Genomic DNA, 26,268 nt, shown 5'->3' with positions numbered 1-26,268 from the left:
GTGCTTTTCAGTCTGTCCTTGAGGAAATAAACTGCTACGAGCCTCAGCTCAACAGGCTAAGAGAGAAAGCTCAGCAGCTGTGGGAAGGACAGGCTGCCAGCAAGAGCTTTATGCACAGAGTATCGCAGCTGTCTTCTCAGTGTCTAGCTCTGAGCAATTTAACGAAGGTAACACGCGCCATGTGCTCTGTGTGTGTGTGTGTGTGTGTGTGTGTGGGTACTGAGGCCACAGATCTGGAGTCTCAGTAGGGTTGTGCGAGGGTGTGTGCGGGGTCAGAAATAAGGTGTGTAAGTGTCCTTCCCAGCCGTGCAGTCTGAGTCATGCATGTGCGCTGTGTCACCTTAGCGTGGTTATCTGAAAAGAAACTCAGGGAGATTTCAAAGACTGAAGAGACTTCCCATCTCTATTATTGCACAGAATAGTCTCTTCAGTACTGAAATGGTATGTTCCCCAGTGCTTTCACCTTGAAGACTCAAAGTGTAAACAGAAGGCCAAATGCAGAGTTTGGGGTCTAAACAATCTCAGATAAGTGATTTTAGAAAAACGTGAATTCAAAGCAGTTTAAATTTTAGTGGATTGCATATAATGAGTTTGGGATAATTTTTTAAATCATAGTTGTCAAGGATGTGTTGATTGAGAGTTTCATTTTGGATTCTAGAGTAGAGCTCAAAATCAGCAATGATTCATATAACTGATTAGATATCTTTTCCAACAGCTTAGAAAAAAGTAAATGGTATATCCCTATGACCTAATTCAGCACATTCAGCAGGTGTAATGCGGGCTCATCTTGAACTTCGTGGGGCAGGTCTACCTTGAGCTTTATGTGGCTTGAACGTTTGTTCCCTGTATTTCTCTTCGGCATTTCGGATCTTAGAATACAGGGAACCTGCTGTAATATGCGTCACCTATTTTAGTGTGGACTTACTTCTGGTCTGCTAATTTGGGTCCTCAATAAAGCATCTTTGAGACGGTTATGCTACTATAGGTCTTGCAGTAAATAGTCTATTTTTATACCCATTTTTCCCTATAAATAAGTTACTTCTTTATTGTCTTTAGAAAATCTGGCATAAATCTGAAATTAGAGAGAATTAAGGACGTCTTTCTATTCCTTTGTATTTATTTAGAAGTCAAAAATCAGTAGAATTTTTTTTTTTTTTAGATTTTATTTTATTTTATTTATTTTTTTGACAGAGAGAGACATAGCAAGAGCAGGAACACAAGCAGGGGGAGTGGGAGAGGGAGAAGCAGGCTTCCCGCAGAGTAGGGAGCCCGATGCGGGGCTCGATCCCAGGACCCTGGGATCATGACCTGAGCCAAAGGCAGACGCCCAACGACTGAGCCACCCAGGCGCCCAAAAATCAGTAGAGTTTTGAATGCTTTAAGAGCTGTAAACATAGTCATAAAATCTTCAGTGTGGCGGCTATAACCTTTAATTAATAAATAAGTCATATCTATGGTCCCAATTTTTGAAGTTTAGGGTGATTACAAAACCTCAGATAGTTGTCTTTTAGAACTGGCCACAAGGTAGGTCATATGGTCATGGTATCAGTTGAGCCAAATGTGGTATGGGAAAGGTAGAAACTACTCTGATTCATCTCCCGCGTAAGGCATTAGGAAGAAGTTTTGCTGATTCCAAAAGAATATCACAGTTTTCATAAAAAGAGTAGTGGCTGAAGTGGGGAGCAGTAAATTATCCTTGTGATTGTTCTGCTTTTGACCCAGTTATTCCAAAGATACTTCCCACATCTCTGATCAGTACAGACTTGCATCATATTTGTGCAGCGCAGGAACCTATGCCTGATTGCTGTTATTTGAAACCAGTGGTTGGCTTTACAGTTTGAGCATCTGTAGGCTGTAGGGTGGCATGGATAGCTGGAAAACTATTTCCGTCATTTCCAGGAGAAAGTGTCAAGATTGGATAGAATTGTTGCAGAACACAATCAGTTCTCCCTCGGGATTAAAGAGCTCCAAGACTGGCTGACCGACGCGGTGCACATGCTGGACTCCTACTGCCACCCAACATCCGACAAAAGTGTGCTGGACAGCAGGATGCTTAAGCTTGAGGTGTGCATTTTATAGAGAAATGTCTCTAATTTACAGAGTTTGTTTTTCTCAAAATTCTCAAGTCTCTGTCTGGTGTGATTATGTCACACTCTTTCCACAACAACTCCGAGACCACTCTATGGGTGTGACCCTGTTTGCAGAGCATCCCTGACTCATTCGACTCCAGACATGTCCACTCATAAATAATTTACAAAAATTAAGCTAAAATTGCAACCAAATATGGTTACTTGTTTGATATAGTTAAGAGGCGAGTTTCAAATTACATCATAGACACATTTATTCTTAGAAAATATGTCGATGAAACTTCTTTAGAGCAAGACATTTCCCATCTTGGTCAAACTCACTTGTCTGCCTGTATTCTTCAGTCAGGTCTTCTCCCATCCCAGCACATTAGTTCTATTTCACATTTGTGATAAAACAACTATTCTGCAGTCATTCTCCTGAGAGTCATATGCTGGGTGTCTTACAGCAGATTGGCCCTCTGTCTTGATTTCAAGGATTCAAAAATGAATAAAATGTGGTTGTTGTCCTCCAGGATTTCATTGTCTGAGGTCGGAGGCTGACACGGAAAGACAGTGATAGCGGAGAGGGGATGTGCTTGTGGTCCTGCAGATACACGGAAGGAAGCGCGGGACGTGCGGGAGGGACTTGGTCAGGGTTCGGAAGAGCTTTCTCAGAAAGCTTCATACCCAAACTGAGATTTGAGAACGGTACCAGCGGAAGCAAAAGCCAAAGAAAACAAAAAAGCACGGTGTGGGAGAAATGGCTAGCAGTTCCTTCTTGCCGCAGCACGATGTGAAGGCAATGCGAGATTGGAACTGGATCTGTAGAGGTTGGCAGCGCCCGGATTAGGGAGGACGATGAAACTTTGCCTTCTAAGTGGTAATGCCAGTTTTATAACTTTGAATTCAAACTTCCTTCTTATATAGAAAAAGAAGAGTTGCCTGTGAAGACCTTGAAATGTATAGATTAATACATATCAGTTGATCTATTTCTTTAGGCTTGTTGTGCTGGAGACCTTAACATTATAAAGCTCTTCATCCTGTGACCTTTGAAAATGCATGAATTCTATTGTACTCGATTTTTCTCTTATCGAAAGCCAGTTGCTGTGTTGAGCACTGGGTGTTGTATTGAACTGATGAATCACTAAATTCTACCCCTGAAACTAATAAAAAAAAAAAAATTGATGAGCAGACAAAAAAACAAAACAAAGCAAAAAGAAAACCAGTAAAATAAAATTTCAGTGGAAAGAAGGGATTATTCAGAGAAGAATTAAGACATAAGAAGCCGAGGCCACTTGGGAGACCAGCAGGTCACTGGGGATTGGTTACCTGCCATGAAGTCAGCCTGAGAGATTCATGGCTCAGTGCAGTCATCTATCATCCTACCATCTTCAGGAGCTCTGAAACATTTAAAGACAGAAATGCTAAACATGCAAATGACAAAGGACTTCTGTATTTGCTCTTATAGGCTCTATTATCAGTGAAACAGGAAAAAGAGATCCAGATGAAAATGATAGTGACCAGAGGGGAGTCTGTTCTGCAGAATACCTCTCCGGAAGGCATTCCTGCTATCCAGCAGCAGCTGCAGAGTGTGAAGGATATGTGGGCTTCCCTTTTGTCTGCAGCAATTCGCTGTAAAAGGTTAGTGAAACTAAAGCCAACTCCTGCCAAGCCATTACCAAAAGATCTTTATAACAGCATGGTAACAGACTGTTCCTGGAGTTTTCTTCCCTTCTTTCCTTTCCTTTCCTTTCCTTTCCTCTCCTCTCCTCTCCTCCCCTCCTCTCCTCTGCTCCTCTCCTCTGCTCCTCTCCTCTCCTTCCTTCCTTCCTTCCTTCCTTCCTTCCTTCCTTCCTTCCTCCCTCCCTTCCTCTTCTTTTTTTTTTAAATTAGAACAAAATAAACTTACAGGTACAATCTTGCATTTAGGTTGGCCTGCCATACCATGCCTTTGTTTTAATATAATTCCATGTTTCTTTTTGTTAGTGTTCATTGCTTAAAAACTCAAAAGATAAATAAAGGTTTTATCACATAAAAATATACTATTTAAACCAAGTAGTTTACTTGGGAGGTAACCCCAGGAAAACAGCAGTAGGGGCTGGGGGAGAGAGATGAGGAAGGAAGGGCAGCTTATCAAGGGACTGTTCTCAAGTAGGTTACCATAGCAGACAGCTGGAACTTAATCTGGCTGGGCAGTGCTGGGAGCCAGCAAAGAACACGTGTCTCAGAGTTACCCACCGAGGCCTGGAGAACTAGAATGTTTGTAAACAAACTCCCATGAGTCAGAAGGGCAGTGGAGGACTGCTCCCAGGGAGGGCAGCAATCCCTGGCACTTCTCGCCTGTGTTGCGCTCAAGCTGAGCGGGCACCAGGGACCAGAGAATGCCCTCAGGCCAGGAGGCATGCGGCTGGCAGTTGGCAGGGTGCTGCAGTGGAATGGTTGGAGGGTGAATAAGGGTGGAGCACAGAGCATCTGCTGCAAAACAGCCCAAAGTATGGTAGTGAAATTAGGCACACATGATTAATGGAGTCAAAAACATAACATTCATATTGAGAGAAGGAATGCTTAATTTATCTGGAAGAGAAGTAGAGGGTTAGACCAGTTCAGAAAACATTACCCTATTTTTCCATTGTGATTTTCTGATTTTTAAATCTCCTGCAAGTTAGTTACTGTGCTTGTTCTTGCTTGGTTCTTCCTTCCTTCTTTTATTAATTCCTTTTTGCTCTCCTCCGGATGTCCTGCTCAACTTGGTGGAGTTAAGTGTTGATTCTCTTCCTCCAGAGGGTCTTGGCTTAAAAAGCCTCACACAGTGGATCTCTCCCAGTTTTGCCCTCAAGCCTCCCCCAGGGTCTCAGTTGACCTGCTTATTGATTCTAAGTTTTATGTCCAGTCCCACTATTCCACCTGTCAGCCTGGACTTCACCATCCCTTGCTCCCTGGGGTTATGCTTGCCAGGGACCCAGACTCAGATTTGATGAGCCCTGGCCATCCCGGCCCACCCCCCACCTGGCCCCTGTCCAATCTGTGGGCTCCCTGCTGGCGGAGTGGACAGAGCAGATCCATAAGAGAGATTGGACAGATTGGACTTATATGGCTTCTCAATGATGTAGATTATTGCCCTTCCTCATACCTTTCAGTCAACTCGAAGGAGCTCTTTCTAAGTGGACAAGTTATCAGGATGATGTTCGACAGTTTTCCAGTTGGATGGACAGTGTGGAAGCCAGCCTAAATGAATCTGAAAGGCAGTACGCGGAACTGCGGGAGAAAACAACAGCCCTGGGAAAAGCCAAGGTGGGAGCTGGATTTCAGATTCCGTTTGTCCTCTGGCAGGCTTCTTCAGAATGCCTAAGTTAGTGAAAATATGACTACCTGTGCGCTAGGGCTGTATACATAGATAAACTGTATTGTGGGCTTTTACTATAATTTCTAGTGGCTCCTTAAACCAGACTTTTGTTTGTGACAATTTTATTAGTGAGTGAAAATCTCCTTTTCCAGGAAAACTTCATAGATGTTCTATGATACATGTTCTATGATACATATAAAATTTGGCAACTTGAAATATCTTTTATTATCTTTAGCCTACTCATCATTAGGAAGTAAAAATGCTTTCTTTTTATCACATCTTTTGTACTTTACTTTTGTACATTTTCATGCTTATATTAGTATAGTGCTACATATATGTTTTTAAATAAGTTGATAGATGATAGATAGATAGATAGATAGATAGATAGATAGATAGATAGATATTGAGGATATGTTCTTGAATCCTTTTGTTCATAGTAGTAATCAAACATAAAATTTTGGAGACCTTTGATTTATATCCTTACTCCTGGGGGCATATTTACTGGATGACCTGTTCTACCTCAACCTTATCACATCCTAAGCAGTACTTATTACTTCTACCCCCAATTCCTTCAAATTCTGATAATCTCAATCTCAGTTCATTTGTGTCACCCCATGCTGAATATCCTAAATTAGAAACTTCATTATCCCCAGCTCCTTCTTTCTCATCCCCACTTCGAATTAGGCATTAGGTCCAGCTGATTTTATTTCAGAAATGTCTCCTGACTATAATCCATCCTTCTTTTCCTAATTTGCAACAGACTCCTACCTGCTCATTTTGTCTCTTGTCTCCATCTACTGTTCTCTTCATATAAAGGTGAATGTCTCACTTTCCTGCTTCAGGGCCCCATTGTCCCATTGTCTATGGTATCCAACCAGTCTTCCTCATCTAGTTTGTAAGAATTTTAACAATTTCCTTTGTCACCCTCATTTCCTTCACTCTCCCACCCCTCTTCCACCCATGCTTCAGCCTTACTGTATTTCTCACTGCTTCCTGAAAATGCCACTTTAGATGGAACAAAGATTCCATGCCTCTACAGTAATGATCTAACTCTGCCTCTGCAACCAGCAACCTTCCACTCACTTTCTGAATTGACAGAAGTCTTTTTGCTATGATACCACCACTACCCTAAGCTTACTTAGTTCTTCTGTTCTCTGTTGTTCATATCTCTTTATTGATTATATAGAGTATATGCTCACATCTCTCTCTCCCTTAGTAGATAAAGGTGCTTAATTTTTTTTTTTTAATATCCCACCATTTGGCTCTCTGTCTGACACAGAGCAAATGCTGAATAAAAGTTATTTGAATGACTAAATTGCCTTGTGGGACCTATGCCAAATTACTTAACATTTTAGGGTCTCATTTATGCATCTGAAAATTAACATAATCATAATTATCTATCTTGTAATATTTGATAATGATTTATTGCCTAATTAATTAAATTATTCATCTATTCAATAAATATTGATTAAGATCTTGCTACATGCAGGCTTCGTGCTCAATTCTAGGTAAATAAAACAGAGAAGAGCTGTATTCTGGTGGAGACACAAATACTCTTCTGAGTGCATGAATAAATAAATAATTATAACTGGGGATAAGTGCAATGAAGAAAGAAAGCTGTGAAAGAGTAATGTGCACAGAGCTATTGCAGATTGCTTGGGGTTGAGGGAGGGACAGAAAAGTCCTCTCTAAAACAGCAGACTTGTAGACCATGCTAAAAGGAATGTCATGCAGAGAAATTAATCTGGGGAGGAGGTGAGAAAAGAGCAGTCCAGATGGAATAATGAGCATGTCCTCAGGTCCTGAGGAGGGAGAGAGTCTGGCCCAAGAAGGGAACTAAGAGAAAGGCCACGTGTTGCTGGAATAGAGAATAAACAGGTGAGCTGGCAGAGGAGCAGGACCCTGGCCATGCATCGCCATGTGGCCTAGCCTGAGGATTTCCCCTCTATCCTGACAGCCTGGGGAAGACAGCCGATGCTTTGAGCCAGGGAGTGACAGGATTCCATTTACAGTTTTAAAATCTTTTTTTACTCAGGCTGCTGTGTGGAGTGGGGAAAAGGAAAAGAGCAAGAATTGGTGGCAGGGAATCTGCCTGGCAGGATATTGCAGAAGTCCAATAAGAGAGAGTAGCAGCATGGGCTAGGGAGTTTGCAGGACACACGAGGACAAGTGTCAGGACACAGGATTTCATTGTGGCTGGAATGACAGAGAGCAGGGAGAAAGGGTGACTTCCAGTGTTCTAAGATGGCCATCTGGGTGGCATGTGGTGGCATTTACCGCTTGAAAAAAGCCTGAAGGAGAAGGGGATTTGGGGTTTGGTGGGGGCTGGGGAGGAATGGGAGTGGAGTAAAGATCGGGAGCCCATTTTGGACAAATTAAGTTTGAGATATCAAAGTTATTTGGAATCAGTATCTCAGACAAAGTTCTGAGCCAGATATCAAATACACACACATACTTTATAGATAGATGATAGATGATAGATAGATAGATAGATAGATAGATAGATAGATAGATAGATAGATATAGATGGGTCTCTTGATCAACTTATCTATAGATAGATAATCTAAGATCACTTGTCAACTACACAGTTAAAATATCTTAATTTTAGCAGTATTAGTGATAGAATGGTATACGTGGTAACTCCTTTATTTTCTTTTAAATGTTCTCTAGTTACTAAGTGAAGAAGTGCTGAGTTACAGCAGTTTGCTGGAGACCATTGAACTCAAAGGGGCTGGCATGACAGAACACTATGTCACCCAATTAGAATTCCAGGATCTTCAGGAACGATACAGAGCAATCAAAGAGAGGGCCAAGGTATGGCTAACCATATTCCCTGAAGACTCCCTGAAATAGGAGGGGTTAAACCCATGCTTATTTAGACTCATTTATTTGCAGGAATGATGATTTGTGAAAGCACAGAACAAATGAATTTTAATACTATAAACAGTGGCAAACCCAAACAAAAACCTTCAAATACTGTTAGGACATGAAAGTTACTGAAGGAAAATAATTCTGAATAAAAATTCCCAGAAATTAACCAACTTAAGAAAAAAAATTGGACAGCTTCATAATGAAAGTTCATAAATGTTTTAATATGTCTGGTGATGAGAGTTTTCTAAAGCAGTAAATAATCACAAATAATACTTATCATTCTTCATTTAGGCCTCACAAAGAAACTAAAAATAACTTCCAAGCATATTCTACTTTATTAGACAAAGTACATGGAAAATTAAATCCACAGTGAGTCCCAGTCCTCACTTACAGCACAATATAAGAATTTCGGTTTTCTTCATTAGTAAAAGTGTGTTCTTATGACAAGTAAAGTTAATTCATATTTTGGCATATCCATGTTACATTTCATAAGGAATTCAGAGATCAGGTAGTTAATTCAACAAAATAATCTTCAAGGCCTCTTTTCATCCTGATACTATGTTTTTATATTTTTTACCTAAATCTTAAAGCTTTATTCTTCTAGGAAATCATACTCCAGTGATTTAATAATCATGTTTTCCTAAAATTCCAAAAGTAAGTTCTTATATACATCAACACTGTGTGTAGTAATATTTTCCTATCTTAATCATCTTAAATGCTGATAATAGGAAGCAGTAACCAAGTCTGAAAAACTAGTTCGCCTGCACCAAGAGTATCAGAGAGACCTAAAGGCATTTGAAGTTTGGCTGGGGCAAGAACAAGAAAAGCTTGACCAGCATTCAGTTCTTGAAGGTGATGCTCACACTCATGAGACAACATTGCGGGATCTTCAGGTAAAGTCTACTTCATCTTAAAGGAATTTTCATTCTGAACATGCAATTATTATTTTAAGCAATGGGGAGTTAATATGATCTTGAATCATATGAGAGCTTATAGTTATTAAGGGAGATCCTGATTCACAATGTTCTGGGATCTCAGTAGTACATGCTAGTTGAGATCTTTGCTGGACAATTTAGATAGAACAAGACTGGGACTTGAGAAATTTGTTCAGCTACTAAGGTGGCCACTGACAACAATGGCTAATGGTCTAATTTATGGTTTTGACTGGCCCACCTGCCTGTTTTTCCCTAAAGGATAAATTGGAAGTGGAACTTAGCAGCAGGAATCAATAGAACATGACATTCCTCAAAGTCAAACTGATGACACCATCTAGTTTCAACCAAGAGCTCCCACACTGCTGGGGAAGGAATTAGAGGGGCTAGAAAAAGTTCCGGCATGCGGGGCAAGATGACAGACCTAGTGGGTAGTGGTCCTAACCCATTCACTCATTTACTCATTAAGCATTTATTGAAGACCTAATGTTGTGCAGACACTTGTCTAGCTACTGCACATAAAAATGATTAAAATATTATTCTTGCCTTCAAGGAACTTGCCATTTAGTAAGAAATGCAGATCTCTAGGCAGATCATTTTGAATAATGTGATAAGGAATACACTAGTTGAACAGATCTTATGGGAACATCAAAGAGAGCCTCTCAATCTTACCTAGAGAGATAGGGAGGGGTTAGGAGGTGCCCTTAGAAGAGACCACCAGGCACACACAGAAGAGAATGGAGAAAGGCCAATGAGACAACTCCATGTCACCAGCTGTGCATTGGAAGCTACTGACAGAGTATCAGCCCTGATTAGGATTGGTTCGAGATTGGGCAGGATGTGCCTAGAGCTTGCACAAAGCAGAAAAAACAAGGACTGGAATGGTTATAACCAGCATATAAAATTTCTGGCTATTTCAGAAATGTGGGTATTGGGGAATGTATAATGGCAGGAGCACAAGTTTGGGATGAGGAAGTTTGGACTCTAATGCTTGGTGGGACCTGACACTGGATGACTTTGGGCAAGAGAGAACCTCTGTCATTCAGTTTCCTATACAGAGTTGTCATGAGGAAGGACTAAATAAAATGGGGGAAAAATCTAATTTAAATTATGCTCCATTCATGAAATATATATGAAGTAGAAATTAAAAGGGTCCTAATTTCATTAGCTTATGTAAGGATCTAATCCATTCTGTTTCAAAATAATAGGTACTCCAGTCTGCCACGTGTAGCTGTTGTAATTTATTTTACTAGAGTTGGCTTTGTTTTTGCTAAATAACCCCTCTCAGCACTTCACTTCAAACTCTTGGCAAGCAGATACCAGCTCTCTTGCCTTCTGTGTGGGAGCTGGGCCAAAAAGTTACTCGTCGCCAGCAGATGTTTCTCTTGTTCTGGTCAGAAGAAAATGTTTCCCTTCAGTCAGTAGCCGTGTGGCCCAAACTGATACCCACCTCTCATTTCGCCATGCCTTAGTTCTTACATTGTCTTATTTTGAGGCACCACAAATCTTAAAAAGAAGGGAAGATGCTAGTGGTGGAAAGGTGGTAGGGAATTGTGATATTGCGACCACCCAGCAGAGCTTCTTTGGCCTCCTAAGGTCCTACAGTATGCATAGTGGTATGGGGATCGGCCAGTTATGTGGAGCATGTTCACAAATTATTTTGTGTAAGCTGAAGGCCTAATCTGGGTCATAGAACATATAGATTTTAAAAATATTGAGCCATATTTTTCCTTCAGAATAAATAGTTGAACCATGCGATATGTAAGAATTTACCTAATACAGTGATGACTCAGATAAGAGAGAAAACTGTTATAAAATATGGAAAGAGTGATATATTGGGAAGATTAATAAATTAGAGCGAGGACCAGTAAGCTACAGCTTATGGCCACAATGCTTACATTTTCAATAAAGTTTCATTGAATCACAGCCATACCCATTCACTTATGTATCATCTCTGGGTACTTCAGTGCTGCAATGACAGAGTTAAATAGTTGCAGCAGAGATTGTATGGCCCTCAAAGCCTAAAATGTTTACTAATGTGGTTTTTATAAAAAGAGTTTGCCAACTCTGAATTAAGAGAAGATATTGTATTAATATTGTACTTAACTTTAAAAAAAACTAAGAATTTTGGAATAAAATTTCTGTTTGTGGACATTTTGATTCATATTGTACCACATATCTTGTTCTTTCCCATTTACAAAACATTCACATTACAGCATTCTTTGAGTGACATAGCTGAGGAAAAACGTATCCATTAGTTTGAACCATAAGAGATCGCTATTTTTATAGATTAAAGAAATTGTCAGATATCAGCAATTTCAAATGGCTTGAACTGATATTGAAGATTTTTTTAAAAACGATACCATATTTTAACTGAATATGTTGGTATTTTTAACATTCTTGGTGAGACTTGACTTGGTTCCTTTCAACTTTAGATGATCAGATCAAGTAACACTATGAATTCTTTAAACATTGGAAAAACAAGTATATAACATTGTTTTGCCAACATCCTTAAGGATGTAACAGTTTTCCTTTCTATAAAAATAGTTTATGTTCTTCAAGACTTGATTCATACCACATTCACAGGGTAAATCTTTGGGGCTTATGCTTTGGTAGAAGAAAAGGTATTTGCACCTGGGAGCCCCTAGTGGGCAGGTGTGATGATCAGGCTTCCCGATTTGTATGCCCTGTACTCTCCAGGGCCAACTTTTCTTGACCATCACATCCCCTAGAACAGCTTTGGCAAAGGATCCCTCTTAGCAAAAACAAGGGTCCATGGTTCCTTTCTGAGCCTCAGGTATAACACTGATCCCATTCAATGTCAAAACAAGAAGCCTGAGACTCTCTGAGTAGTTTGAGTCATGACAAACCTAGGTTATTCTTTTAAGCAAAACCCCTTTAATCACAAGTGTTTTTGCCTGTAAGCTGAAAAGTCAAATTTCAAGAACTGTTTCTAAGATGGGGTATGTGTGTGTGTACATTTGTGTTAGGTGTGCGTTATGATTATTTTACTGGAAGTATTTCTGAGTCTTTCCCCTGACTCGGGAAACAATGTTCGGTGTTAGATACCTGTTTTTTGTGTAAGACAGAAAAAAATAATTGTTTTCTAATGTGAAGTTCAAGCTGGCACAGTTGACTTGGGTGAGATATGATAACTTGAGCAGGTGTAAAATATGAATGAGGTATGACAGCCATACCTTTCCCCTCTCCCCTGCAGGAGCTACAGGTGCTCTGTGCAGAGGGGCAGGCCCTGTTGAATTCAGTGCTACACACCAGAGAAGAAGTGATACCATCGGGCATCCCCCAGACCGAGGACCGGGCTTTAGAATCCCTCCGGCAGGACTGGCAGGCTTACCAGCAGAGACTGTCTGAGACCCGGACTCAGTTCAATAATGTAGTCAACAAACTGAGGCTCATGGAACAAAAGTACCAGCAAGTAGATGAGTGGCTCAAAACACTGGAGAACAAAGTGAGTGTCAGGACAGGACGTCAGTCTAGCCGGGCAGCCAAGGAGATACAATTACATCAGATGAAGGTACAACTCCTGTAAATTCTTCATCTTTGTCAAAGCAGCAGTGACCTCACATAGTTTGTTTCATTAAAATATTTAGTAACTTTTCGTCCAAGATTTAAATTTTGCAAAATCTCTTTCTGCTTGCAACGAAGAATTACTATATAGAATATTCTTTGACAGCAATTATTGAATAGAATCTTAAATTAATCTTTAATAAAATATAATTCAATGAAATATTTTGTATTTTCTTCCCATACCCTATTACCTTGTTTTGTAAAGATACATGAATGATAGTATTGAAATCATTTAAGTTTATGGTTCTGATATGAAATTGCTCTAATGTAGTGCATTGAAATAATACTTGATAATTAGTTTTATCTAACTTTTATGCAAATTTAGTAGTCATGATCAAAATAATGCTTTTCCTTTGGAATTTCTTTTTTTTTTAAGATTTTATTTATTTATTTGAGAGAGAGAAAAAGCAGTGTAATATATACAGAAAAGTGCCCAAATAAGAAGTACCCAGTTTTTAGCATGTTGTTATAATACAATTTTTCATGAAGGTTATATATGGTACATTTTCAAAATTATATCTCTGAATAAATATATTCTGAACATACACTAAAATCATTTCCTATTAAGAAGATATTATATATTTGTCTAATGCAATAATGCCTAAGATTGATCCTGTTTCTGCCACGTTTATGTCATTTCAGAAGTGGCACGAAGAGGTCACCGCATACAAAGATGAAGTTGAGGAAGTGGGCGCCAGAGTGCAGGAGATGCTGGATGAGAACCATGTGAGCAGCCGAATGGGCTGCCAGGCCACCCAGCTGACTTCCAGATACCAGGCCCTTCTTCTCCAAGTGCTGGTGAGTGGGCCACCAGCTGCTCGCTTCAGGCCAGCAAATTTCACAAGCAAAAATGTCCTCCCTTGCATTAACTTCTGGTGAAGACACACATTTATCAAGAAAGGCATTGCTATAGGTCTGTAATTTACTGTCCAATTCTGTTTTTCCTTTTAAAGGAACAAATAAAATTCCTGGAGGAAGAGATCCAGAGTTTGGAGGAATCAGAATTATCCCTAAGTTCCTATTCTGATTGGTACAGCTCTACTCATAAAAACTTCAAGAATGTGGCCACCAAAATTGACCGGGTAGATAAAGTGATGATGGGGAAAAAAATGAAGATGTTGGAGGTAGGTGTGCAAACATTGGACTTGTCTCCCAGCCTTGGTCATTCCACACTGCTGCTCCATTCCCTCATGCAGGCATTGGGAGCAAGAGTGTTCATCCCTGCCCCGGGATGAGTGATGGTCCGTGGCTCACGCTTCACTCCAAATATTGAGTTATAATCTCTGTAAGGCTAAAAGCTGGCTTTCAGTTATTTGTGATGTCATGTCATCTGAATGACTTAGACTTGGTTGCTTATGTCTGAATTCCAGCTTGACACTTAAATATTAAGAGAAAAAAATTATCTCTAATTCACGGGACCACGTATTAACAAAAGAGTTATTACTCAGATCTTTAGGAGTCCTACTAAGGATGAGAAGAACATCACGTTCTTTTTTAAGTCTCTGCTTTGGAAATGATATAGTGATCAAGACTTGTTAAAACCTATATTGAGTTAAAAAAGGAAGATTCTGATTCCTGGCAGATCACCTCTTCATAAAACTTCAAAAACATATCTTAAGGGGAAATTCGAGAATGGCTACTTGAAAGCCTTTTCTTTAAAAGGAGAGAAATACTAACTCTATATTTGCTTCCTGCTCACTCTCTTCCTCAGAGTTTGCTAAAAGACATGGACAAAGGCCATAGTTTGCTGAAATCAGCCCGAGAGAAAGGAGACAGGGCTCTCAGATACTTGGAGGACAGCGAGGCAGAGACATTAAGGAAAGAGATCCAGGAGCACGTGGAGCAGTTGAAGGAACTGACCAGTATTGTCCGGAAAGAGCACATGACTCTGGAGAAAGGCCTTCTTTTAGCAAAGGAGTTCTCGGATAAATACAAAGCACTAACTCAGTGGATATCAGAATATCAAGAAATCCTACACACTCCTGAAGAACCCAAAATGGAATTATATGAGAAAAAAGCTCAATTATCTAAATATAAGGTAGTGTGTCGTTACTCACTGACAAATGCTTGGGAAGGTCCTGCACACAGGAACCAAATGGGAGGAATGTGATTCCTGGTGCATGTCACCCTTAATGGGTGCTAGAAAATATCCTTAACATGTCCATTCCACTGTGAGTGATGTAGATTTATCTAGGTATGCTACATCAGACTTATTTTTCCATTCAGGAGTCATATTTGCCTGATATTCAAAGATTGTATCAATAAATGGAGATCTATTCTGACGTCTGATTCAGGTATAGGGCTACTCCAGATAAGTCTTCCTGGCATCAGGATCTCACACCTATACATTTTTTTTATTATTATTATTTGAGAGAGAGAATGAGATAGAGAGCATGAGAGGAGGGAAGTTCAGAGAGAGAAGCAGACTCCCTGCCGAGCAGGGAGCCCGATGCGGGACTCGATCCCGGGACTCCAGGATCATGACCTGAGCCGAAGGCAGTCGCTTAACCAACTGAGCCACCCAGGCACCCCACACCTATACATTTTATCTCTCTTTCATACAGTCTTTCCTTCATTTTTTTGTACCCAATGACTATAAGCTGATCTATGGCGAATTGAAAATGAGATAGCATATTTGTAAGAAAATAAATTCTAATTAACCAACTGTGGCTAAACATCTTAGAAATTAATTTTTGAAAGAATAAATGGTGATATGGATATGACTATATAGGATATGTAGAGAGAGATATTTCACCTGCTCAAATCTATGAAAGAATTTTTTGAGGCTTATATATGGAATAATTTGTGTTCTAAATTTGACCCAAGTTAGCAATATTTTTTTAAGAACTACAGTGTGATGGCTTACCTTGGAGCTTTTCCTGTTGGAAGCTTTTTCCTCCTCTAGCCAATAGTCTATTCCTATCCTTGTTTTTGTTTGTTTGTTTGTTTGCCAAGGGTAACAGTATGTCTTTGAAGGTGCCACGTAAGACCACAACTGCTTTTCCCTTTTTTCTCTCCCCACTGCGTTCTTAATATATTTAAATAGCACTTTTGGCCTATCACAGCAATGTTGCAGCTGGAATCTGTCTCTCTAACTTCACATCCAGTTCGAGCTGCAGTTAACTTCATGAACTCAAAATCAAATGATAACACCTCACTCCCTTTTGTGTTGAGTTTTCTGTTACCCTCCAGTGGAAGAAATGAGGTGCAAGTCAGAAATATGAACTAGGTTAAATTTAGCCAAAGGTAATTCTTTTCCATTCATCCTTCTCCACATGTGAGGGGCTATTTGATGTGTTACTCTTACTCTGTATTTTAAAACTTTATTAGCCATAAAAATTATTCTTTAATGTTTTACATTTATCGATTTATAAAATATGCATCAGATCTTCATCTGAGGTAGATCGTCTCACACGTGGCACAGACATTTGTATATATTCAACTTGATCGTGTAGGTGAGCTGTCTCTTTTTTTTTTTTCCTCTTCATACGTCAAGTCACTTCAACAAATGGTGCTGTCCCATGAGCCCTCGGTAAGATCAGTGAGAGAGAAAGGTGAGGCTCTCCTGGAGCTCGTGCAGGACGTCACTTTAAAGGATGAAGTAGATAAACTTCAGAGTGATTACAAGGACCTCTGCGGTGCAGGAAAGGTAAGGAGAGACCAGAAATTCAATAAAAATGTGCTTATTTGCCAGAATGGGGTCTTGCCTTTTTTTTTTTTTTATCTGCCAGGGCTGGTATGAATCAGTCTTTTTCCTTTTATTTAGATGGTCATTTTTTTTTTTTTTTTTTAGATGGTCATTTTAAACGGTATGATGATTCTTTATGTTTTTTCTGTTCCTAGTAATTTTTTGAAATAGGTAGCTGTATCTACCCTATGAGTTGCATGGGGTTTTTAAAAATATAAAGCAGTTCTGAGTATATTTGTGGCTTGAAATTCATCTCTAATGGGCACTTGGCTTCACAGGAGCATGTCTGCAGCCTCGAGGCAAAAGTCAAAGATCACGAAGATTATAACAGTGACCTCCAAGAAGTAGAAAAGTGGCTGCTGCAGATGTCAGGCAGGTTGGTGGTGCCCGACCTCATGGAGACAAGCAGTCTCGAGACAATTACTCAGCAACTGGCCCACCACAAGGTACGCCTCATCGCTGAAGAGCTGAAGAATGCAGGGTGGCTTTAGCAGCTATGCTCTGTGTGTGTGTGTATGTGTGTGTGTGTGTGAGAGAGAGAGAGAGAGAGAGAGAGAGAGAGGGAGAGGGAGCCCATCTCTGGATCATAACAACCGTACTTAAGGAATCAGTTCTGAGTCTCAAGAACATCTGGTAACTGAGAACAGTTGAATGTCCCTATTTCTGTGAAGCAACAACAGTTAAATCTTGGCTTTCAACTTCTGAACACATTGTGGCATTTTTCCCAGCTAATAGCTTTTTTTTCCCCACAGAATTTAATATTTATGAAGTAATTCATCAGAGGAAGAGATTCTCTTTATTTTAGAAGAGTGTAGCCAAAGATAGGATACAGGAATAGTAATCAGAAAGGCTGGATTCTAGCCAGACTCTGTTGTTCCCAGCTCAGGGAACTTAACCTCTCTGAGTCTCCTCCTTTTGCTGTTCTGCAGGAATGATGCCACCCCATACAGCTATTTTGGTCATCACAAGTGATGATGTACATGAAAGCATTTTGTAAGCCACGAAGTATGATACTAATACACAGTGTCCTTATCTTTATTAATATATATTTGTAGTAATTATATGTGCCAGATGACAGATGTCATATGGTCACAATTTTATGGAAAGAGTTCTCGGATAAATACAATTTTATGGAGCAATTTTGGTGACCTTAACGGGAAACTAAATTGTAGTCATGATGTGGTGACGATCTAGTGTGTCTTAGGAAAGCCAGTTAACCTCTCTAGGCTTTAGGGTTCCTTATAATGTAGGAGGAAATTTTATTTAGCAAATACGAATAAAAATAGAAATATATTCTGTTAGGCACTGAGGAAATACCCTCAGTCATCTCATGATGTAGTGGTTCTATAACAGCTCAAAGACAAATGGTTCTTTTCATTATGGTGGATATATGATAACAATTAAACCAGCACCATCACAAAAAAAGTGGTGGACTCTGGGCTGCTGAGGGACCACTAGAGTTTCTCTTAAATGTATTGATGTATCCACCCAGGAAATCCTTGTGTTGGAATGTACCACTTGGTCAATAGTATTGACTAGCATTAAGGAAATTAAAGCCTGATTTGAAAAAGTTGATACCCTGCTCTAAGTGGTCTATGAAGAGTGCTCACTAGAGAACACATGTGGGGATAGTGGTGTGACAAGCTGGAGTCAGACAGCCCCAGGTCCAGAGGCTGGGGCTCTGCTATTTACCAGCTGTATGACCTGGAGCACATTATATAACCTCTCTGTCCTTCAGTCTCCTTATCTGTAAAATGAGGATAATAATATACATTTATCAGGATGTATATAGTTCCTGGACTATACCAGGTGCTTAATAAATGGTGCATGGTAAATATTATTTTTATTAGTATAAATACTATTCAATGTAAGTTAGATATGATATAAACAAATTACTAATTAGATACTAAATTATTATATCAACCAGATATTGTATTATTAGATAGATATTATTAAATTAGATTAAATAGTAATTAGATTATTTTAGGTATAAATTATATCAGAATTATAATTTATAGAGCTGAAAAATGTATGAACATCCTTTTTGCTGATAATAATGCCATGGAACATATATCTCTGTAACTATAACTGAGATCAGCCATGAATTCACTCTAGTCTTAGTAGTTCCTGCATCATCCCTATATATCTTATTCCATTAAACTCATTAACCCTTCCCATTAGAGTATCCCTGAAAACATACATTTTGTTTGTTTGTTTGTTAGTATGGTAACTAAGACAGATTGCAAAACTCATTCAAAAACATCATTAAATAGTGAAATTATTGATTTTAAACTTTGATAAATTGGTCATTTAAAAACTGAAAATGGAATTATGAGAACTCTGTATTTCTTTCATTTTTGCAGGCAATGATGGAAGAAATTGCTGGTTTTGAAGACCGCTTGAACAACCTTAAAATTAAAGGCGACAATTTGATCAGCCAGTGTGCAGACCACCTTCAAGCAAAACTAAAACAAAATGTGCATGCTCATCTGCAGGGCACAAAAGATAGTTACTCGGCTATCTGCAGTACAGCTCAGAGGGTGAGTATGCCTGGAACATTCTAGAATGATGATGAATTAAGGAGAAAGTCTGTACAATCTAGAGGTTTTTAAAAATAGCTTTGATCTTCAGTTTCTAGGTTAGTTTTGTTGCATGTCCAGACAGGAAATAAGAGGATAGGTTTCATAGTCTCCGTGTGGACACAGAACTATCATACATTTGATTGATATGATGAAGTGGTGAGTTTCAGATACTCAGTTTTACCCAATCCCTTTATTTCATAGATTGATTATGAAAATTTTTAAAAATTTTGTTTTGCTTTTATTTGCACACTATCAGTACTTCTAATTTGCCATTTATTCTCCAACACCAAAGTAAACTTATTCTGTAATTTTCACAATAATTATTTTCTGTCTAACTCTATGCTGCCTAGGTTCTACTCCAATTCAGTATTTTTATGAGTTCATATAGAAATTGGATGGAGTTAGTACCAAATTTTAGTTATAATTTAATGGGTGTACTTCCATTAAAATGGAATTCTTAATGTTACAGAAATAAGTCTAAGATGAATAAGAATCACTCCTCTAACAAAAATTAGGTAAAATAAGTGAATTGTTTTTTTATTATTTTAGAATTCTTAAGTGGCTTTGCAAAAAGTCCATGTATTTTTGTCTGGGCTAGCCAGTAAGAACTGGAGATACACATGTGACATAGGAAGAATGCTCTGTCTTCATCATGATTGGAAAAAAAAAAAAAATGCTGGGTGACATTAGCTGACTTCCCAGACTTGAAAAATTCACGTTCAAAAAGTTAAGAAAAAAGAACAGGGGAAGGGGGGTGGGGGATGGGGTAACTGGGTGATGGGCATTAAGGAGGGCACATGTGATGAGCACTGGGTGTTGCATAAGACTGATGAATCACTGACGTCTACCTCTGAAACCAATAATATACTATATGTTAATTAATTGAATTTAAATTTTAAAAAAAGGAAAAAAAGTTAAGAAGAAAGAGGGACAAAGTAAATCTAACAGATAATTGCAGATGAGGACATGGACGGGAAAAGGGAGTGAGGCGAAATAAAACAGCATGGAGATTTCTGGTGAGCTGCTTAGTGCCCTTCTCCAGCAGAGATTATTTTCAACACTGACTGTTAGCAAGTACACATTAAGGATTTCACAAATTGAAAAAAAAAAATTGGTAAATATTCAAAAGACAAACACGTAGCTTAAAAATAAAATTTTAAAAAGCAAATGAAACTCTAAGAACATAATCAGAGTGTGTAAAAATAGTAAAGAGAACAAAACACCTTTTTTCTTTTTAGTTCTGCTACAATAAGAATAAATAAGAGACAGTGCCAGTATCGGATGAAGATGATGAGTTTAATAGATAACAGAGAAAAGCAGAATTCAATTATTGTTTCACTTGTCTTAATAAAAAGCCAGGCTAACTTAATTTCCTTCTTTTTTCCTTCTTCTTTTTTTAAATAGAATAGTTTGCTCAGAAAAACATTATAGATAATATTTCACCTTGATTTCAAGGAGACACATACAGTTTCTCAATATGTCTATGAATAAAATGGAAATTGGTTGGCTGGTTGAGGATTAGTTAATTGAATAGACATACTAGAAAATGTTTGGATTATTCTAGATCATTGTTGTCCTGGAGCAAAGCTTCTAAAATGAAATGAGGGCATCCAACTATCCCTTTCCTTATGTGGTAGTTTAGTTCCAATTTGACCATATTCTTAAAGCAGAAGCATTTCAGTTAGAGAAATATCAGTTACCTTTTCATGATACGGTATTTTATCTTTATGTTTAGTTTCTAGCTTCAACAAAAAGTGCAGTTATTATACCATGGGGAAGGTGGGGACTGCAAAACCTCTGATTTATGTTTGACAATTTACTTCAAAGATGTCTTGTATTCTAACACATTTCTACGGTTACATTAACCCCGCCTACATTCTCTTCCCCCAGCCAGGGTATTATATTACAATGTGTGGGTTGAGAAATTATAAAATGAAGATGGCCACTGAGCTTTGCAACATTTTGGAACTTATGCAAACTCCTTAGATATGTATATGGTACTGGGGAGTCCTGTAGGGAACATTCATGGACTTGTCCGTGTGTTTCATTGGCATCCAGTGATCTTTATAGAGATCAGCAGATATTTTTTGAACATTCTCATAACCACAGCATGATTGTTTTATCTCAGGTGTACCAGAGTTTGGAACATGAACTTCAGAAGCATGTTAGCCGACAGGACACTCTGCAGCAATGCCAGGCCTGGCTCTCTGCAGTCCAGCCGGATCTAAAGCCAAGCCAGCATCCACCTCTTAGCAGGGCAGAAGCCATGAAGCAGGTAGTAGACTCCCGAAAGTTTATGTTAGGTTGTGATTCATTCGTTCAGCACAATTATATTAAGTACTTATGTGCCAAATTGTGTGCTGGCTCCTGAGTGCATAAAAGTATACATAAGGTCGGAGCTTGATTCTAGTCAAGTTCATGTTCTAGCTAGGAAGATGAACCTGATACTGATGGTCAGCCTGGTGGAATAGAAAGAGCATGGGCACTGTGACCAAGACATCAACTCTAGTAACTACTCAGCAGGGTGACCATGGGTATGTCACTTAATTTCTCTGAGTCTCGGTGGTTCCGTATGTAAAGTGATGATTCTAAGTATACTTACTTCTGAAAGTTCTGAAGAAATTCAAATGTTATACCACAATGTACATGATTTGTAAACAGAAAGGAGGGGTGGTTTGTGTTCCCCATGGGACACTTGGCAATGTCTGAAGACAGTTTTGTTTGTCACCCCTGGGAGTGGTGGGGATGCTGTTGGTATCAGCCAGGGAAACTGCTAAGCACCCAGCAATGATCAGGACAGCCCCTCCAGCTAAGGTTTACTTGGCTTCAAATGTCAATAGTTCTAAGGTTAAAAAGGCATAGAGGCATAAACCCAACAAATTTGGATGTACGGTCAACTACCCTATAAGGTCTTCCATGGTTTGCCCCCCCCCACCTCTTTGATCTTTGTTCCTACTGGGTCACTCTGCTCCAGCCTCAGGGCTTTGCACCTGCTGTCCCCTTCATCACCCCATGGCATGATTTGCTCCTTCCCTGAATTCAGTTCTGTTCCTCAGAGAGGTCTTGGAGGTACATTCTTCCCAAAGTAACAGTGCCTTTCATCATACTCACTTTCCTTTATTCTGCTACGTGGTGTTTATCACTACCAAACGTTGCATTGCATGTTTGTTTATTTGTTTATATATTATCTGTCTCTCTCATAAGAATGCAAGCTCCATGGAAACAAGGGTTTTGTTTGGGGTACTTCTTTCTACCCAGTATCTAACATAGAGCTTGCATACACTCTGAGTATCTTCATAGAAACACACCTCTCTGTGTTTCTGTGTATGAAGATCCACCTATATCAGCCTTTCTTGGGGTTATGAAAAGGGAAGAGCACTATATGAACTTTCTGCAGAGAAAAAAAGCCCAGCCATCTGTATTTTTACCAAACTCTATTGAAGTCTACAAATGCACAATGACCTTTTACTTTCTGTCTCCAGAATATGCAAAAACATGTGAAGAAGCAGGCCAGGGTAGGCTACTGATCCTTTCTCTGAAATGGAAAATAAGCTAGAATGAGAGCAGAGAATCTGGAAAGACTGTAGAAGTTTCTTGGGTGTTCCCCTTCCTAGACCGTACAGACTAATTACATTGAGAAGCAGCTGCTGGACAAATGGATCCCTGCCAGGAATGCCTTCCTGCAAGTCACCACTATGTGTCATTTGTAACAAGGGTGAAAATATTGAGCATAGCAAGGTTATTTTTGAAATGTCAACAAAATACTACAAATGGTACAAATATTTGCTGTCTAAATATAGCATGTTTCTCTTTCACTCTGACAAGTTTGGTTTTTTTTTTTCCAGTTCAAACACTTCAGAGCTTTGCAGGAACAGGCAAGGACTTACTTAGATCTCCTCTGCTCCATGTGTGACTTGTCAAACTCTTCAGTGAAAACCACAGCAAAAGACATTCAACAAACAGAGCAAATGGTAAAAAGTTAAAAAATCACATTGGATTTGTCTGTTTATCCTCTTGCCTGATGTTAGATGCGAAAGAAAATATCTCCTTGGATTATTCTTTCTGTGATGCTCCTACAGCTATTATAATAAATGGATATTTGAGTTTCAACTAAGTCACGGAAAGTAAGCACACTGGTACTGATGCCATAGAATTGGAACTTTTCGTTCCATTGGACAGCCAATCATTAGTGCCTCTTTCCTCTCCTCTTTTCTCCTTAATTACCATTCTCTCCCCCTCTTTTCTGATTTTTCCACTCACATTTTTGTACTTTTTTTTTTCCAACTTTTTCTTTAGGTAATACTTAATTAAAAATGGTTCCTGATTCTTGCTTTATATTAGGGATGGCAGAAAGCATGCCATCCGTCAAGACCCTCCTAATCCATGGGCAGTGACTGAGTGTGGTGTTGAGAAGGATTCTGAAGCTGTGTCTGGGCTCCGTGGGAAAATGCTGTGAGGAGTTCGCATTACTCACCCACAGTAGATGGCAACATAGAAGCCAAGTGTTCCCCAGCACTGCCTTAAATTTTGTCAAGGCAATACGTTTAGGTTTAAAAAAAAAAAAAAAGAAGACTTGCTTTTGATATTTAATTGATTGAATATTCACAGAAATAGTAAAAGGATAAAAAGGAAAAAAGTATTGAAGAAGTTAAATAGTTAAATAATAATGTAGATATTAAAATAATGTCGTTTTTTTCTTACTTTTATATTATCAAAGCAAATCTCTCTTTAAATCCCTGTGAAAGATGATGTAGTTCATATGTATTTTTAAAGAAGTTATTTATTGAAATAAATTACCTGATTTTGAAAACCAGTGAAGCTGATCTAAAAATATATCCAAAGCATTCATTACTTGGTGTTTTGTAATTACCAACAAATGCACAATAGTGAACAATATAAGTCTTTTCTAGTTAACCCCAAGACCAAATTCATGAGACAGTCAAGCAGATGTGTCTCCTAAAATGCCCGATATAAAAAACCACTAAGGCAGTTCTGGCCTAAAAAATTGTTAAAACTTCTAGAGCTTCACAACTAATTGAAATCACATGGCATAAGTCTTCGACACTTAAAGTCTTTAGAAAATATAAATATAAAAAGAAAAAGAAAATCTGCTTTTCTTCAAGCAAATAAAGAATTCATTTTGGCTTTATTACAGTGTGTGTGTGTGTGATGTTTGCATATACATGCACATACATGTACATGTATGTTGGCCTGTGTACATGGACAGCCTAAAGGATTACATGTTTGGTTCACTAAACCTCAATGTTTCTGTCTATTGCTGCTAAATTTTGCCTCTGTGTTCTCTTAAGATTGAACAAAGACTTGCCCAGGCACAGAATTTAACTCAGGGCTGGGGAGAGATCAAGCACATGAAGGCTGAGCTTTGGATTTACCTCCAGGATGCTGATCAGCAACTACAGAATATGAAGAGAAGACACTCAGAACTGGAGCTCAACATTGCACAGAACATGGTTTCCCAAGTGAAGGTAGGAATTAATGGGTCTCCAGGGGAGATAAAGGAGACTCTGACTGGTATGTGGCAGCCAATCCTTCAACATTAGTATAGCTACTTAAGGAATGAGATAGACTCAGAACAACCTTCATTTGGTGCCAGGAAAGGAAAGATGAGAAAGTAAATATTCAGATATTTTCTTGGAGCTCTAATTAGCTATTTGGATCGAAGGACATTCCCTCTGTAGCTTGTTTCTGTACAAAGCAGTTGTGGTTTAGTCAATAGAGCCAGAAGATGCTGCCACTAAACAAACATGAAGCTTTATTATTTACTAGCTTTTCATCACAATATTGCTAAAGCTGTAGGACTGTAAATGTATCGGTTAATTAAATCTATCTAACCTATAAAGTATGTATTAATATATAATTAATTTTATGGGGTGCCTGGGTGGCTCAGTCATTGGGCGTCTGCCTTCGACTCAGGTCATGATCCTGGAGTCCTGGGATCGAGCCCCGCATCGAACTCCCTGCTCGGTGGGAAGCCTGCTTCTCCCTCTCCCACTCCCCCTGCTTGTGTTCCTGCTCTCATTGTCTCTCTCTCTGTGTCAAGTAAATAAATAAAATCTTTAAAAAATATATATATAATTAATTTTAAGTGTAATAGAAATAGAATTTATATTATATATTTATATACAGCTTAAATGTAATAGAAAATTACTTAAAGTATATTAACTTGATTGGAAGTTGTACCAGATTTTTAACAAAATTTAAGATTTATTTTTGTCATGATTGTGAGCATTTATATTTTCTACTGGAATATTGTTTGCATATGCAGAAAGAAGAATGGAGCTAAATTAGATTTTTTTTCTCAAAAGCAATGAACTCTAAAAATTTTTAGAAAACCAGGACTGCACTTTAAGATAAAAATATTACCTTTTTTTTTTCTTAATGACTATAGTATTGTTTCACATTTATCAGTTTTCTTTATACTTTTCAAAGTAACATAGTAAAGGAAAATACCAGTTATCCTTTGATTCTTATATACTTGAAAATTTGTATTCATAAATAGGTATGATTTTTAGACTTTCTCTTTGTCCCTCATGACCCACTCATTATACATTCTTCAGATACTTGAAGCGTTTGGAAGTATTATATCTATGTCTCCCTCTGTATTTATTGGATGGGGGGTGGTTATTACACATCATTCATTTTGTTGTTGTTGTTGTTGTCCTTCAGGATTTTGTTAAGAAGCTACAGTGCAAACAGGCATCAGTGGCTGCTATTACAGAAAGGGTGAATAAGTTAACCAAGAAGCAGGAGTCTCCTGAACACAAGGAAATAAGTCACTTAAATGACCAGTGGTTAGATCTGTGTCTTCAGTCTAACAATCTGTGCTTGCAAAGGGAAGAAGATCTTCAGAGAACAAGAGATTACCATGACTGTATGAATGTTGTTGAAGTGTTCTTAGAAAAATTTACTACAGAATGGGATAACTTAGCCAGGTAACAGCAATTCTCCAGTGGCTCACCAAAATGCTAAGCCAGAAATTTCCTAACTTTTAGAAAAATCAAAAATGTCTTAGATTTTAAGTATCTATTATCTATCATTATAAATACTGATAAAATATTATTAAGAATCTAATGTTGTCATATGGCTACAGAGTCATGATTTTTCTTGCTCAGTATTAATTTAACCAGTGAGTAGGAGGAAAATGTTTGAAAACATTTTCCCCTATGACCTTAAGGGA

General features: G+C 38.6%; 1 protein-coding gene across 3 annotated transcripts in view; it reads left to right on the top strand.

Moving 5' to 3' along the window:
* Window positions 1-26,268, top strand: part of SYNE1 (spectrin repeat containing nuclear envelope protein 1) — a 444,246-nt gene that overhangs the window by 234,152 nt on the left and 183,826 nt on the right. For all 3 annotated transcript variants that reach the window (XM_045865766.2, XM_064598231.1, XM_064598230.1), the window contains 17 exons: window positions 12-167; window positions 1,900-2,064; window positions 3,535-3,707; window positions 5,204-5,357; window positions 8,080-8,223; window positions 9,009-9,173; window positions 12,430-12,747; window positions 13,443-13,598; window positions 13,754-13,924; window positions 14,512-14,838; window positions 16,297-16,449; window positions 16,767-16,934; window positions 18,852-19,028; window positions 21,199-21,345; window positions 22,916-23,041; window positions 24,380-24,556; window positions 25,758-26,023. In XM_045865766.2, coding sequence (XP_045721722.2) covers window positions 12-167; window positions 1,900-2,064; window positions 3,535-3,707; window positions 5,204-5,357; window positions 8,080-8,223; window positions 9,009-9,173; window positions 12,430-12,747; window positions 13,443-13,598; window positions 13,754-13,924; window positions 14,512-14,838; window positions 16,297-16,449; window positions 16,767-16,934; window positions 18,852-19,028; window positions 21,199-21,345; window positions 22,916-23,041; window positions 24,380-24,556; window positions 25,758-26,023 — 3,143 coding nt within the window. The remainder of the gene's footprint in view (window positions 1-11; window positions 168-1,899; window positions 2,065-3,534; window positions 3,708-5,203; window positions 5,358-8,079; window positions 8,224-9,008; window positions 9,174-12,429; window positions 12,748-13,442; window positions 13,599-13,753; window positions 13,925-14,511; window positions 14,839-16,296; window positions 16,450-16,766; window positions 16,935-18,851; window positions 19,029-21,198; window positions 21,346-22,915; window positions 23,042-24,379; window positions 24,557-25,757; window positions 26,024-26,268) is intronic.

This window comes from Mirounga angustirostris, unplaced genomic scaffold (assembly GCF_029215605.1).
Source record: "Mirounga angustirostris isolate CCGP_5_RB_7025 unplaced genomic scaffold, mMirAng1.0.hap1 SCAF_8, whole genome shotgun sequence".
Taxonomy (NCBI): domain Eukaryota; kingdom Metazoa; phylum Chordata; class Mammalia; order Carnivora; family Phocidae; genus Mirounga; species Mirounga angustirostris.
This window is presented reverse-complemented; position numbering and strand designations above follow the sequence as displayed.